Consider the following 14,556-nt stretch of genomic DNA (forward strand, 5'->3'; position numbering starts at 1 on the left):
CTCTACCAAATGTTGTTAATAAAAGAATTGATATGCCAATCAATGTTGAGGCCAAATGGCACATATGGTCAAATATGCACTTTTACCTCAGAATGGGAAATTTCTTCTTTTTGGCATTGTCATGGTTTTGCCAACTGAAGATCATTCAGTCACATAGTTCAAGACCTTCACAAGGAGATGGGACTTCTTTATATTAGCTTTTTGTTTGATTTATGTGCATGGAATACTCACTTTTTCTTGATATATTCATTTATTTATGGGTATAAATTATTTGCTTTGAGTTTTAGTGAGTTTATTTACATTCGGTTTGGGGCATATTTAGTCCATGGACATCTTTACGAGGTAATAGTTGGGTTTTCACTTATATCTGTTTTAAGCGCTACAGTTTTTTATAATCGCAGCAAGTGCGCCAATAAGAAAGAAACGGTGAGGCTGAGCCACAGCTCTAGGTGTGAATTTACTCGCAGAGCAGTGGCTCGGGAGAGAGCCTGTTTGGGTGCCCCCATAACAAGCTGGTTTGCTCTGGGGCACTCAGCCATCAGGAGGGGCCAGAAGCACCATTGGGGGACCTGGGGAGGATAGAGGCTGCTCTGTGCAAAACCATTATACGGAGCAGGTAAGTAGAACATGTTTGTTATTTAAAAAACAAAACCCTTGCCTTTTTAATATTGCTTGAATTTTTAGTTGTATACATACTGTATGAGCCTTTCAATAGTTGAGAGTTTTCTCTGCTGGATTCGGTTTTGTTTTTTCTAACCTTTGAAATAGATATTATTTTCTTATCTTGGGGGCAGGCAATTGGAGGACAATTTAAAAAGAAGAAAAAAAGACTTAGAAATTTTCACCTTCTGACACTGTGGTATGGATAACAAAAATTTGCTATAACCAAACGGACCTTTTCATTGACATGAAATATATCAAACTTTTGTTAACAGCGGCTACTTTACCAGTTGTTAGTTTGTGATCTCTGACAGACCTGTGATCTCTGAGATGGCTTCCAAAGTTAGAGATAACAAGGATCCCTGAATGTTATTTATGCCTTATTGTAGTTCTATTTAGTTAACATCAGATTTATTAAAATGTGTTCATTTTGGAATTTGTGCATTTTAATTAAAATGGCTGATATATATAGGGAGCCTTCCCATTGATATCTGGGACAGCTGAGATTGAATCCCATTTTGTAAGGTTTCTATTACACATCTAACAGATGAAGTACTAGTTGAAGAGTCAACCTCCCTCCCTTCTCTCTGCCCAGTACAGCTTCATTCAAACTTCCAGTTAGGGAGACTCTGAAGGTAAATGGCTATTGCTGTGCTCTCTTTACAAAACCCGTAAAGCAATGCACAATCAGTGTAATGGGTAAAGTGTCATGTATACAATGTTTCTGCCTGAAATATTGCTTTTATTAAAATAAAAATAATTTAAATAACATTTTAAACACAAATTTAAGGTATACTGATGCAAATCTGAATGCAGAATCTAATGCAGCTTTTTAGTGGAATCCACAGTGGCTGGTAGGGGATAGTCACCAACTGAGAGAAGGCAGCAGACTCTGTAAAAGGAACTACTTTAATGTAAAAAATATATAATTTAGGATTGAGAAATTTTTAGCCAGCTATAGGAAAATTTATGAAAAAAACAAAGTGTTCCTGTCTTTCTCTGATGCACTGTTCTGACCTAGTGATGACCATCTTTTGTAAGCTCGTACAAGGCACAATGATTGATGTGTGTTCGTTGATTTGTGCAGTGGACGTTTCAAATGATATGTGTCTATGAATGATGGTTTTAGTCTGCTGTGTAATCCTGCCTGAATGAGTCTTAGTGATCACCACATTAATGCCGAAAACCTTGGACAGCAGCTGGCTGATTGCTTCCAGATGAGACACACACACATAGAAATTCTGTCGGATGTGTGCACTCCTGACCATCCTGCTGTTGAGGCCAAATGCCCACAAATGACATGGGCTTACCCAGCGACAGGCCCATCGGAAACAACATGTTTTGCACATATTTTTAAAATTACGTATCTTGTCTGCTACAACGTCAAGTGAATTTTTAGACTTTTTTTTTGGTGTGTGTGTTTGTGTTTTTTTCCTGGTTTAAAGGGAAGTTCAGTAACACAAGACCACCAATAATCTGCCATTCTTCAGTGCCCTGACTGCTCACAACTACATTGCTTTTGAGGACCTGGAGCTACAAAATCTATTTGTTTTAATTGCCAGCTGCTGGTGAATTTGGTGCAATAAATGGTCCAACTGCCTAAACATTATTGTTGCTTGGATGGATTTTTTTAGTAGAATAAAAAATGAGACCGGAATGTTACTTGAAAGAAGGCTGTTCACAGTGCGAACCTTCTACACTCTACAGAGCTTCAAATCGTGTATGTGGGAGTATGAACATCTCATTTAAAGCTGAACTCCAGGCAGTTTAATCGGCATGTTTATTGCTAGCACATGACCACTGCAGCACACCTGATTGGCTTCTTGTGCTGTCTGCCTCTCCCAGTCTGAGCTCTACTATGCAAGGACTGTAAGAGGCTGATACCAAGTATGTATCCAAGTATTAATACGGCTTGCATTACTGCATACAGAGACTGTTATACTGTATGGGGTTGAACTTTAAGTAGATGTCATTATTTTCATAGCAGGGCTTACTTTTATCAAACTTGCAAATTACCCAAGATATTTGATGTCTTTGGCAGTTCTAATTTTTTTTGCAGTAGCACCTGCTTTACAGGGTTCATACTCACACCTTTTAAAGCAGATTGAAAAGGTCTATAAAGGAGTGTATAGAAGTGCAAACATGACCTGACACCTCTCTTTCTTTGTGTTTTTGTGTCCCAAAATACCTCACTGCTGGGCTTGGCTGGTGTATCTGCATAGTGTTTCATTTCTCCTTTTGCAGCCTAGCTTACTATAAATATATTTTTATATTGCACAACATTTGCATTTTTTTTCTCTCTGTAGGTTCAGCTAAACTACTTTGGAAATTATGTTCCTGATTTGTGGACACCTGAAATTAGTTGTCGAAATTGTGATTTAAACACCATTGATTTATCAACAATTGACGTGAGTATATGTTCAATAGAGGTCACTTTTCATGTTAAAAATGTACTATTACTCCGGCTAAGCACAGTGACACATTCACATAGTACTGCAGGATGATTCCTTTGCACACCAGATGCCATGTACAGCCCTTTGCTTGTGAACATTTCTTATGATTGGTGTTTATAATATGGGTCAACCAAAGCTTCTGCAGGTGCAGCAACATGACTAGACTCACTCAACCCTTCATCTTTGATGCAGTTATTTTTCCAGTATACAACCACAACTACTTCAGTAACTAACCAGACTGTAAAAGGATGTCATAGATCCCCCTAAAAACATAACACTGTTGCCTTACAAATGGGTACATTGTTCATTGTTCCTGGGCAGTTTCCATCTCTATAAGAAACCTTACTGTAACTGCAAGTACTTCCTTAAGGAGTTCTATCTGCCAGATTTCTTAACTGTGTTATGTTCCATTTGTGCCATCCATAACATCTACAGTGCAGATAGGACTGACATTTTGCATTTTAAACTGTGGAAGAAACCCATCAGTGATTCAACATGCCTACATGAATGTTTTTTTTTTTTTGTTGTTTTTTTTAAGGCTCTATATTGTAATAAGTTCTTGTGCTCCTCCATAGGCATAGCTTCCCAATGTCTAATTGCCCTGTCCAGTGTATTGTGTTGGCAGGAAACAAGGAAAAATGCAGCAGGGGGACTGATCTTTGTAAGACTATAACCTAATTGTTACATTAGGTCACAAGGTGCGAGGTAGCATAGGGACCAAACCACTTGAGTATGATGGATCTGTTTTGTAGCTTATGAGTGTTCCTCCTCTATTTTTTTGAACAAAGATGCTAGCACAGATGTTGTCCTAAAAAAGTTGCCAACCATCTGGTAAAAAATGAAAATGTTTGTATGAGTAGTTTAAAATGGGGTGACATATTAGAGGAAAAGCAACCATATTAAACATGCATTTTCTAAAATAAGAAGAGCCACACATTCACCTTTTAGGGCCAAAGTGTTTTTTTTTTTTTTTTTATTCAGTTAAAAATCCTAGAAACAACACAACAGGAAATACCTTGTAGCATTTAAAAAATGCAGCATGTTTTTTTGGAAGATTCTTGATAGATAAGACTTCCAACTATGCACTGACTCCAAGGCGTTGGTGAGCTGGTCTCTCAGGCATCTGAACAATAATATTTTTTTGTTTCTTAACGGTTGGGTTGTAGTTCATGGTTGATGAGTGGTCTTGTTACCCTGCAGAACAGAACATGAAATTTGTCTTTACTTCCTTCTTATGTAAGCCATCTTTGGTCCTCTTCAATGCTATCCTGAAGGAAAAAAAAGAACATTGTCCTTTAGGCTGTTTTAGCATCACAGACTATATGTGGGTGGGTTTTCTCCTGCTCAGATTTGTTTTCTTTGTACTATTCTCCTTTAGGATATAACAGCAGCCTTAGAATGTCATGGTGTCTGACAGGCCAGCTGCTGGTGAAATCTGAAATCACAACTGTTAAAGAATGGGGGGGATGCAGGATTGCTAGGGCTTAAGCACAACCTACAGTATAGTTTAGGTCAAGCCTAACAGGCAGGGGATGGTGTGATGGTCATCTGCATATAGCTATCGCTATGATAGGATGTGATTTTCATCTCCATGTCAAACCCGTAATTCCCAACAGAATGGCTATGATATGAACTGAATTAATTTCCATATCAAACTTGTGTTTCTCAAAGAAATGGCTATGATTTGATGTGAATTCTTCCCCAAGGGATGAACAGATTGTTCAGTCCAAACCTCGGCCCCTGTTAGTCAGGAGCTAAAAATCATATATAGAAGCAGTACTTCTACTACTGTGATATGACAACTTCCCTCTGTTGCTGGTTCCTAAGTAAACATTTGCACCTTCCACATCCCTAGGAACAACTGACATAATCAGGAATCCCTGCTCTGATGTCACCTCCAACCCTGCTGAGTACTATAGGTATTGGTCATATGAACCATGTTTTCAGGTTTTCTTATTTGGTGAGTTGGCAGGCATCATGATTGACTATGGATTTATAATTAAGGACTTTTTTGGGGGGATTATTATTTTTTGATAAAGGATATTTTGGGTGCTTGCATTTCTAGGTTAAATTTTTTTTTTCTTAGGGGTGTTATGTACCCCATACTTCTTCATGCAGGGGGGAGCTATCTGATGGCCTCCTTATTAAAGTAGACTTCCAGATTCCAATAGTTCCCCTACCCGCAGAACCCCACAGCCACCAGCCAGGGTTGTGGGGAAGAGGCCTTGTCCTCCATTAGCATGTGAACAAAGTGCTCTGCCCATCCATGTTGAAGGCTTGAAGCCTGGTATTCAGGAGGTATACACATGCTTTTTTTTTTTAAGAAGCTGTCAATGACCTATAATTTGCTGGCAATTGTAAACACTTTTTCCTTTTGGGCATTTATAATGTTTCACTTTAAGTATTTACAAAATTATTGCTCTTGGCCAACTGGAATATTTTATTTTTGCTTTGGTACATGTTTCTCAGGGCAGTGCGCACCCCATGCTATTTTTTTTTTGAGACCCCCTTGCTTATTAGCCCAGAAAATTGTCATTTTTAATTTGACAGATTTGGCTTCCATTGATTTCCATGGGATTAGGTTTAAGCGTCTGAACGTTTTTGAAATTCTCAGAATCCTGCTCAAACCAAACACAGGGCAGTTTGGCTTATCCCCATTTCCCATATCAAACATGTAATTCTCATCAGGATGGCTGTAATATGATGAGATTTCATCCCTACATCAAACAAGTAATTCTCAACAGAGCTGTCAGTTTTTTAAAAGGAAGTTATATTGAGTGTATTACATAACCTGTGAAGTAACAGCACTGGGCACCATTTATTCAGAGCCATTTTCAACATTTTTATGTTTTGATAGAAAATAGATGTCATCCAGTTTATGTAACCCCACCCTCAATGAAAACAAAACTCAAGTTAAAATCCAGAAAGTCAGTTTCTGAATGAGCAGTGAATGAAGACCCAGCAGGTTAAATCTGTGGCTGTGTTTTGTCGTTTATAGTATTATGTCTAGAACAAACATGGCTTGACAATTCCTAATGTGGAAAAGTATGATGTGCTGGAAATAAACCTTCACAGATGTTCCACTTTCATCCTCGGTCATACTGTTTTTTTTTGGGAATATACAGTCTGAGTCGCACCTTGTATTTTAAGTTGTTTTGTATTTCACTGTGTTCACTTCTTGGTTTCCCGACACAAAGCCCTGGAGTCATTGCTTACATGTCTGACTTTTTAGTTCTGTCCTGTCAGTCACTTCTGGTCTTGTAAATGGACAGAGAAGAACCATATAAACCCAGATTAGAACAGAACAGAACAGGAGCAGTTCTGAATAAAAAATAGAATGGCCCAGCGCACGGCAGAATTCCTTTCTGGCACAGGCTTGAATGGTTTGGAACATGAAAGATAAGTGTGTTTGTTTAGATATTGATTATATGTGGCAGTTTGGAAGAGCATTTCCAGACTGGTAAACAAAAGGAAAACAACTGTGTCCGAATCTGTGATTTGCTTTGGATGGCTGACAAATGGCAACCAGTAAATTACAACACAGGGTTGAAGTAAACATTGCAAAACTGAAAGAAAAACTTGGGGCATTTAATTCAGTTCTCAGTGAAAATACTGGTCTGCATTATAACCAAGAGCAAAAAGGTAACACACAAGGCATTAATAGAGAAAATAAATATAGATTTGTGTAGATATAATCTAATTAAAAGAGAATTGGAGAAGGACTTTGTATAAAAATAAAAAAAAATTATACTCACCTAGGTGGTCGCAGCATTAATCTGCTGCTCGCTCAGTTCTCCTCCTCCGCTCTGAGCATAGAGCTGGTGACTGTCAGTCTCTGGCTCTCTGCCCTGCCCCTCCAGCATTCAATGGCTGAACCCGGTGTCGGGATCTTTGCAGAGCCTGGACTGGCTCAGTGAGGTCAGCTGACAACAGGTTTCAGGACTGCAGAGTGATCTGTACTTCTCCTATGATCCATAGGAAAAGTATAGCCAAGCTTTTCTCCAACTTATAAAGAGCAGGAATCATTCTAAAAACAAGTGTCTTGTCTAACATAATCTGTAATGAACTTAAGAGAACAATTTGAAAGCGGACAGAGGTTCCTGCATGCACTTGTTAGTTTGTGAAGTACTTTATGAATTCCTGGAATCAGGTGTTTTCAGCTCCAAAGTTCTCCATCCAAGCATGTACTCCCCTCAATATCCTTCAGTGTAATGCACCATGGCTTTCTGGCATGCAGAGAATCAAAGGGGCTTGCCGTTTTATGAATGGATCATATTGCTGTAAATCTCAGAATCAAATTGGGAAGTTGCTTTGAGTCACATTGGAAATAAAGCTTAAAAATAAATATCTTTAAGAAATTGTCATTTTTTCACTGTACAAGTAGATAAAATTATAGCAAATTACAGAGTATCTAACTTTAACACTGGGCTCCACATTGGAAATTAATGCTTCTGCAGCTCAGCATATTGGAATTGGCAAAATATTTCATATGTACAGTCCCTACAATTGTCTGTAGAGATCAATACACAGTAAATGGAAAAGTACAGGATGCCCACAATGCAGCAAATCTTATGTTTATATTATGCAGAGCTGTGAGCAGTGCACATAATTGTATGCTGTGTCACATATACTGTCAGTTAACCAAAATATATATATATTTTTTATATTGCTCTTTTTACATGTGCTTTTTGAAAGCTGTAAAATCACTACATAGTATGTAGAAAATACCTGTTGATTTTGCCAGCTGTTTGTACTTCCTTAATTCTGGTGGAAGCACTTTGCATCTGTTATAACCTGTGTGTGAATGCTCCAGTGCTTCCTCCAGAAAAGCCATTCTCTGTTCTTCTCTTCCCTCACATACTTTCCTCCTAGTCAGGGCAGGGTTGCTTCAGCTAACCTTGCTGTCACAATAGGACAGGATGAAATCCCAACAGTTACTAAGTAATCAATCCTAAATACTATGAGTATAATGTCTGATAGAGACAGAGATATATTAATATAGTTTGTTTTGACTGAGGCAAGGACATGTGCTTGACTCTGCTCTCTGTTCCTTGGGGTGAAAGAAATAAATAGCAAAAATATCGCCAGTACATGTGAGATGCTGTGGCAGCGTGGGATGAAATTTTATCACTTGAGCTGGGTTGATAACCTACAAAAACATTTCTGCTACTTTTGTTGTTGCATTTTATGGCTGAATTTATACCCTATAAGGCCACCATACACTGCCTACAGACTGAACAAGAGAAAATCAATTGATTGCCATATCCACACCAACAGCATGGACTGAAGAATCTCCATAGCAATGGCTGCCTGAGTACCAGAACATTGATTTTCCTATCCATTATAACAGCATGGATGGCAGAATCTCCACAGCCGTGGCTGCTTGAATGCCCCAACAAGTACTACATCTGGTAGGATGCAGCCTATGTTTGGTGCAGGGCTAACCAGAGCTGGAATGTCAGCTGGCATTGCCTATAATTAACAACATAATAGCAACAAGGCAATATGGCTTTAAGACCATGCCCACTGTTACTGTTCACTTCCACCAACACAGGAGTGAGCTCTTTCTCTGATTCAAACCCCCTGATATGCACTTTCTCTCTTGATGCAGTAGCTATGAACTCAGCATTTGAGAGTGCACTCCTGTGATGGTGGATGTGAACAGTAAGTGTCTTCGGAACATCCTAGAAACAAGTCAGAAAACGGAGATGCAATCTCTTGAAGTTCAATCAAGCATCATAAGATACATAAACAGCATATTACATATTTTGGTTATAGCTATACAGTTTGTTTTTATCTCCAGATTGCCCTTATCTGCATAGGCAGTTTTTATTCAACTATGCATGTAAACTCTAGCACTTTTAGCAAATGCCAAAGCTGTCAGACTGACAAACTTAGTATATACTTTGTTTTTTATAGTGGTTCCCACCAACCATTGCTTATGAAGAGATTGACCTCTGACAGCTGCTCAATCAAACTTAGGATACATTTATTAAAGAAACTATACTGTATTGTCTTGAAGGTCCCAGTGACCCACAAGCCTAAGCCTTTGTATACTCAGAGGTTTCTCTGCTGAATATTTTAAACATGCCATATTTTTCTAATGGAAACATAATCTCTATGAATCAAACTATTCTGGCAGAATGACTTTAACCTAAACAGTAGACTTTCCTTCATAAACTGAAAGTGTAAGAATTACCATCTGGAGAGCTTGTGTCTGACATACAGATATAGTAAGCCTGTCTTGTCCAGTATTCATTTGTTCACAGTCCGTACTAGAAAGAGTAGTTACACCCCGGACAGGGTGTGAAAGCATCTCTGGCTCAGTGGTTATTTACTCTAGCCAGAATCTTGGAATCTTATTTAGCAAAGTTGTATCAGTCACAGTAATCTCCAACACCGCCCCCAGGCTCTTTTCATCACTTTTAACATAAGGCTCTTATCTGATACTTTTTTTTTTTTTTTTTTTTTTTTTGTGCCTTCCAAGCTGCATCTTTAGCCTACTCTTTTGTACTCTACCATGGAGGCCTATGTATATGAAGTGATGTTAATCTTAAACTGGCAACAGATGGATCAAAATTTGGCCGATTTCAGGAGGAACTGGCCAAATTTAGATCCATCTATGGGCATTCTCATTGTACTGAAGTGTATAGATCGACTTCAATACAACCAGCCTTTAATTTTTTTTTTTTTTTTTTTCTTGCGATCACTGATACAGATGTGGCAGATCCTCTCCTATTGTAGGTCATCAGTAAAATCTATAGTCTGTTCAGATGCTGAAGAACACAGGATTCTTAGGATTTAGGCTCCACATTTTATATAGATGGTCTAGATCAGTTTGTTTAAAAGATAATTAAAGATAGCTGTACATGAAATACATCTAGCAGTCTAAATAATACAACACAAGATCTTAAAGGAGAAGTTCATCTTTTGTAATATGCTACACACACATTCACAGTGTAACATGTTACGATCTGTCCAGTTCCTGCTCCCGCTCCCACCCCGGGTGCAATGCTTTACAGGCTCCTGCAGACAAAATGATAAATGCACACTTTGTTGTTTTTTTTTGTTTTTTTAACCTGCAAAAAAAAAAGTGCATTTATTTTTTTACCAAAAGGTGAACTTTTTTTTTTATTTTTTTTTTTTATTCAAAGCTAAATTTATTGTGAAAGTTATGAGATGGTAGCTATGTTCTTGTAATTGTTAACTCCTATTTAATTGACTGGTTTTATGTTTTTTAGGGCTATCCAGATATTACCGTAGGAATCTTTGTCGAACAGCCAACTCCTTTCCTGCCAGAGTTCTTCAGCAGACTGTTGGCACTTGACTATCCCAAAGATAAACTATCAGTATTTATTCATAACCGTGTAAGTATTGAGATGTACAGGATGTGTTTTTCCATTATTGTCTTGTAGCCATACTGTGTTAATGGCTTTAATGCCGGTCTATTAGCTGCATTTACAAGCTCTGAGATCTGCAAAATATAAAATTGCACATGGACAGTTGTAAGTTTGAAAGCTCATAAACTTTATAGTACTTCAGAAATATGCATGTTGATTTATATTCCCATTTGATGGAAGTATCCTGATTGATTGTTTCATTGATTTGACCTTGTAACTTACAGCTGAGCTGCTATTTTTAGGACCCACATTTTTATGGTTCACAACGGATGTGCAAATTTAATGAGTTATTCAAACCATTTACAAGCCATTTAATGCAGTTATTTGTGTTTTTAAAGTGAAGAAATGATGTATGAGTAGCATACTGTTTAACAGGGCTGCCTCCCTCATCTTATCTTCGCTCTTTAGCTTTCATTCTCTTTTGCTCTCTCAAAATTGATGCCCACCCTTAAAGGATATGCCAAAATTTGCTAGTTTTGGCTGAATCGGCTTCTTGGTGTAACATATTTTTATATAAACTAAGCGAAGATAATGTAAAATATCTTGTACTATTAGTCCAAGCTAGCCTAAAAGACAGTCAATGGCCAAAATGATCTTTCAGTTTACCCATCAATCGCACCAGAAAAGACCTCTACATCCATTCCCAAGTTTGGCCAATTCTAACTGTCCATCTCATTATATCTAATATCCTCTCCACCAGATTTTCCAGTTATAAGTAGTTACTTGACTCACTAGCAGATTGAACACTATTTTTCATGTGCCATCTTTTGATCCAGTGCCAAGTCTCAGCTCCATACAAATACTGGTCCAGGTGGATAAAGATCCTACTAGTCATTTGACCTGCAGTTAGAGGTCTTCCTGGGGTTGCCACTACATGGATGGCAATTTCTTCATCTTTTCTATTGGCCAGATAATGTGTAGTAAGGAAATAAAGATCCATGATGATCTGCTAATCTGGCTCATTGAGCCATTTCACATAATGGATTATTTACTTACAGTATTTCTTGGCTGGAAGCAAACTGGATGAGGAAAATAATGGAGTGCCATGTTTAGCATTACAAATGAAGCAATCTGCATTATTGGTGCACCGCCTTAGTTGCTCTCTTGCCCTTATTTATACTTGACATACATTCAAATAAGGGTAATGACATAATGATACTGTATTTTGCATTTTCATTGGTTTTCTCATATTGATTCTGATTTTCCCACAATAGACGTTAACTGGTAAAATGTCCTTTTGGAGCCCTTTTCCTATTTCCTTATTTAAGGTGCTGCAAATTGGTCAGAACCCTGGTTGTAGTGAATGCATATTAGGTGTGTGTATATTGAATGGTTTTCAATTTTTTACAAATACCTGAAAAGTGTGGTGTGCATTTGTATTCAGCCCCACTCAGTCAATACTTTGCAGCTGGAATTGCAGAAAAAGGTGGATCTACAATCTTTTTGGGGATGTTTCTACCAGCTTTGCACATCTAGAGTGACATTTTTGCCCGTTCTTCTTTGTAAAATAGCTCAAGCTCTGTCAGATTGGATAAGAGAGCATCTGTGAACAGCAATTTTCAAGGCTTGACAAAGATTCTTAATTGGATTTATGTCTGGACTTTGACTGGGTCATTCTTACACATGAGTGTGCTTTGATCTAAAACATTCCATTGTAGCTCTGATCTAAAACATTCCATTGTAGCTCTGGCTATAGCATCACATAGAATGCCTTTTGCTTTCTTATCTATATATCTGCACTGGTATACAGAGGTGGGGGCACTATATATTGGTGTAGTGTCTTTGCCTATATGTGGCAAAAGTTAGAGGACCTCCTGATCGCTCATTTCCAGCAGACTTAACAAGCCAGTGCTAAGAGCAATGAAAATATGCAAAACAGCCTACATCAACCAATCAGGGATTTATTCTCTGTGATTTAACTCGAAGTGGGGTTAGTTACAATGGCATGCTCTTTCACTGTTGTGTGTGTCGGACATATAGATGTTCTTTCGATTTTGTTTTTACAGCAAAATAGATTTTTTTTTTTTTCTTTTCAATTTCCCTGTGAGGTTTTTGCATAACTCCTATTGCCATAATAATTGTATAATTGACTGACCTACCATTAGCAAGGTCTAATTGCCATTGAAAAGTCTTTCAATTGTAATTTTTAAAAATCCACATGCAATTTAATCACTTTAAATCTAACAGTAATCACTAAAAACCACAGTGTCACTGCCCAGGATTTAGTTAAATAAACCACTCATATCATGAGTTGTATTAATCAGTGCTCCTTCTAATCAAGAAAACGCCTAATAAAATGATGTAAGCTGTGCCATGAGAACCTTGATGATTGATTAGTAACAAGAGGCTTAAACATAATGTCATTTTGCATTTAGTTCTGCTTACATAAATGTATTTCTTAATTAGAAAATTTTTACAAATTTCTTGAGTATAAAACTTTTCTCAAAGTAGAGATTACTTAAAGCAAACCTGTTGGACAAATAAAGCTGCTAAAATAACAGTAGCAGCAGGCAGTTAAAACATAACCTCACACATCTAGTATAGGGGAGAATTAAGCGATAAGATCTCTCCACCACGTAATGAGATGAGCAACCGATCAAGCAGGCCCAAGCATTGTCAGTTGTGATGGTGATAGGGTAGAAAAAGGGGGAGAGGGTGGTCAGTGGGAGCTGAGGCCAGATATTTAACAGCAAAAAGCATTTACTGACAGTAGTAGTCTCCGCTACCTACTACTATTTATTTCCCCTATGGGTTCACTTTAAAGAATTCCAAGCAAGTTTTAGAAAACCGTAACACCTCAACATCCCAATGGGCACCTTTTATGATATCTTAACAACTTCATGTCAAATTAAATTGTTTTGGCATATTTACATTTGTACTTCAATTTATTTAGACATTTATCAAAATCAACAAAGCTGTTTAAAATCACTAGTTCACTTTATTATAAAGCTGGCCACAAATGTTAAAATGTGAGGAAAAAAAAAAACCTATGTCCATTGAGTTCAGCCAAAAAACAAAGCAGCTATTAAGAATCCAAAGAATGTGTTATACTGTAGGGTCTAAAAATTTTTATACCTTCATTAGTATGTGTCTTATCTGTCCCCTCTGTTATCCAATATTTCCAGTAATGTAATTTTGTGTCCTAAAATATCACTTTCTCTGGCACATTTCCTTAATTACAGGAGGTTTATCATGAAAAACATATCCAGAAGTTTTGGGAAAAAGCCAAGGGAATCATTAAGAATTTCAAAGTAGTTGGACCTGAAGAAGAGATCACACAAGCAGAAGCAAGAAACATGGGAATGTAATACCACCTTTTAGATGCATGCAGATAAATATTTACCTCTTTGTTAAATGTATGAGTTGATTCTCCTTTTAGTGGATATTATTAGTGAATATTATCCAATGGATCAACAAAAATCCACAAAAGTTCTATGAAACAAGACAATTGGTAGCTGGACAATGAACAGCATGACCTCCAGGGTCATTGTTACAGAATCGTGCATTCAGCCAGGTGCTGTAATTAAAGCCCAATTCCACCAACAATCTTTTTTTTTTTTTTTTTTTTTTTTTTTAATACTTATTAGGGATCTCCCCCAACATTTCCTGTTCTACTGACACTAGCACAAGAGAGTGCAGGTGTCCCTGAGACAGGAAGACACAAGAGAGCAATCAAAACCTGCTATGTATTTTTTTTTCCCCACTCTGTTAAAGAAGTATGCTTTTTGTTGTGTTTTCTGTCCCCTATTCTTATGACACCTTGTTACACAAACTTGAAGTGCCCCATTTAAAAATCCATAGGCAATGCTTTAAAAGCCTTTACAGGTTACTACAGGGGATCTGGTGTTAGAATTACTGCCCATGATCTGATGTGTGATAACTCGAATGTGGGTAGATTGCTGTTTTGCCTGCATGCAGGACCGATGTGCGCATTTGCCTTTGAGCAGGAGGATGGGGGCACTTTAAATTAGTGATAAAAAATAATTTTTTTTTTGTTATTGCTGTCACAAGGAATATAAGAATCCTTGTTACAGCAATAGGCA

General features: G+C 37.6%; 1 protein-coding gene across 1 annotated transcript in view; it reads left to right on the forward strand.

Moving 5' to 3' along the window:
- The window catches only part of LOC149434833 (procollagen-lysine,2-oxoglutarate 5-dioxygenase 2-like), a gene marked incomplete at its 3' end in the record, with an annotated part of 108,115 nt that overhangs the window by 91,952 nt on the left and 1,607 nt on the right, over positions 1–14,556 (forward strand). The window contains exons 8-10 of the mRNA XM_089663324.1: positions 2,967–3,068; positions 10,355–10,480; positions 13,696–13,817. Of these exons, the coding sequence (XP_089519450.1) occupies positions 2,967–3,068; positions 10,355–10,480; positions 13,696–13,817 (350 nt within the window). The remainder of the gene's footprint in view (positions 1–2,966; positions 3,069–10,354; positions 10,481–13,695; positions 13,818–14,556) is intronic.

Source organism: Staurois parvus, unplaced genomic scaffold (genome assembly GCF_062004578.1).
Source record: "Staurois parvus isolate SC_StPar_1 unplaced genomic scaffold, SC_StPar_1.0 ptg001663l, whole genome shotgun sequence".
Lineage (NCBI taxonomy): Eukaryota > Metazoa > Chordata > Amphibia > Anura > Ranidae > Staurois > Staurois parvus.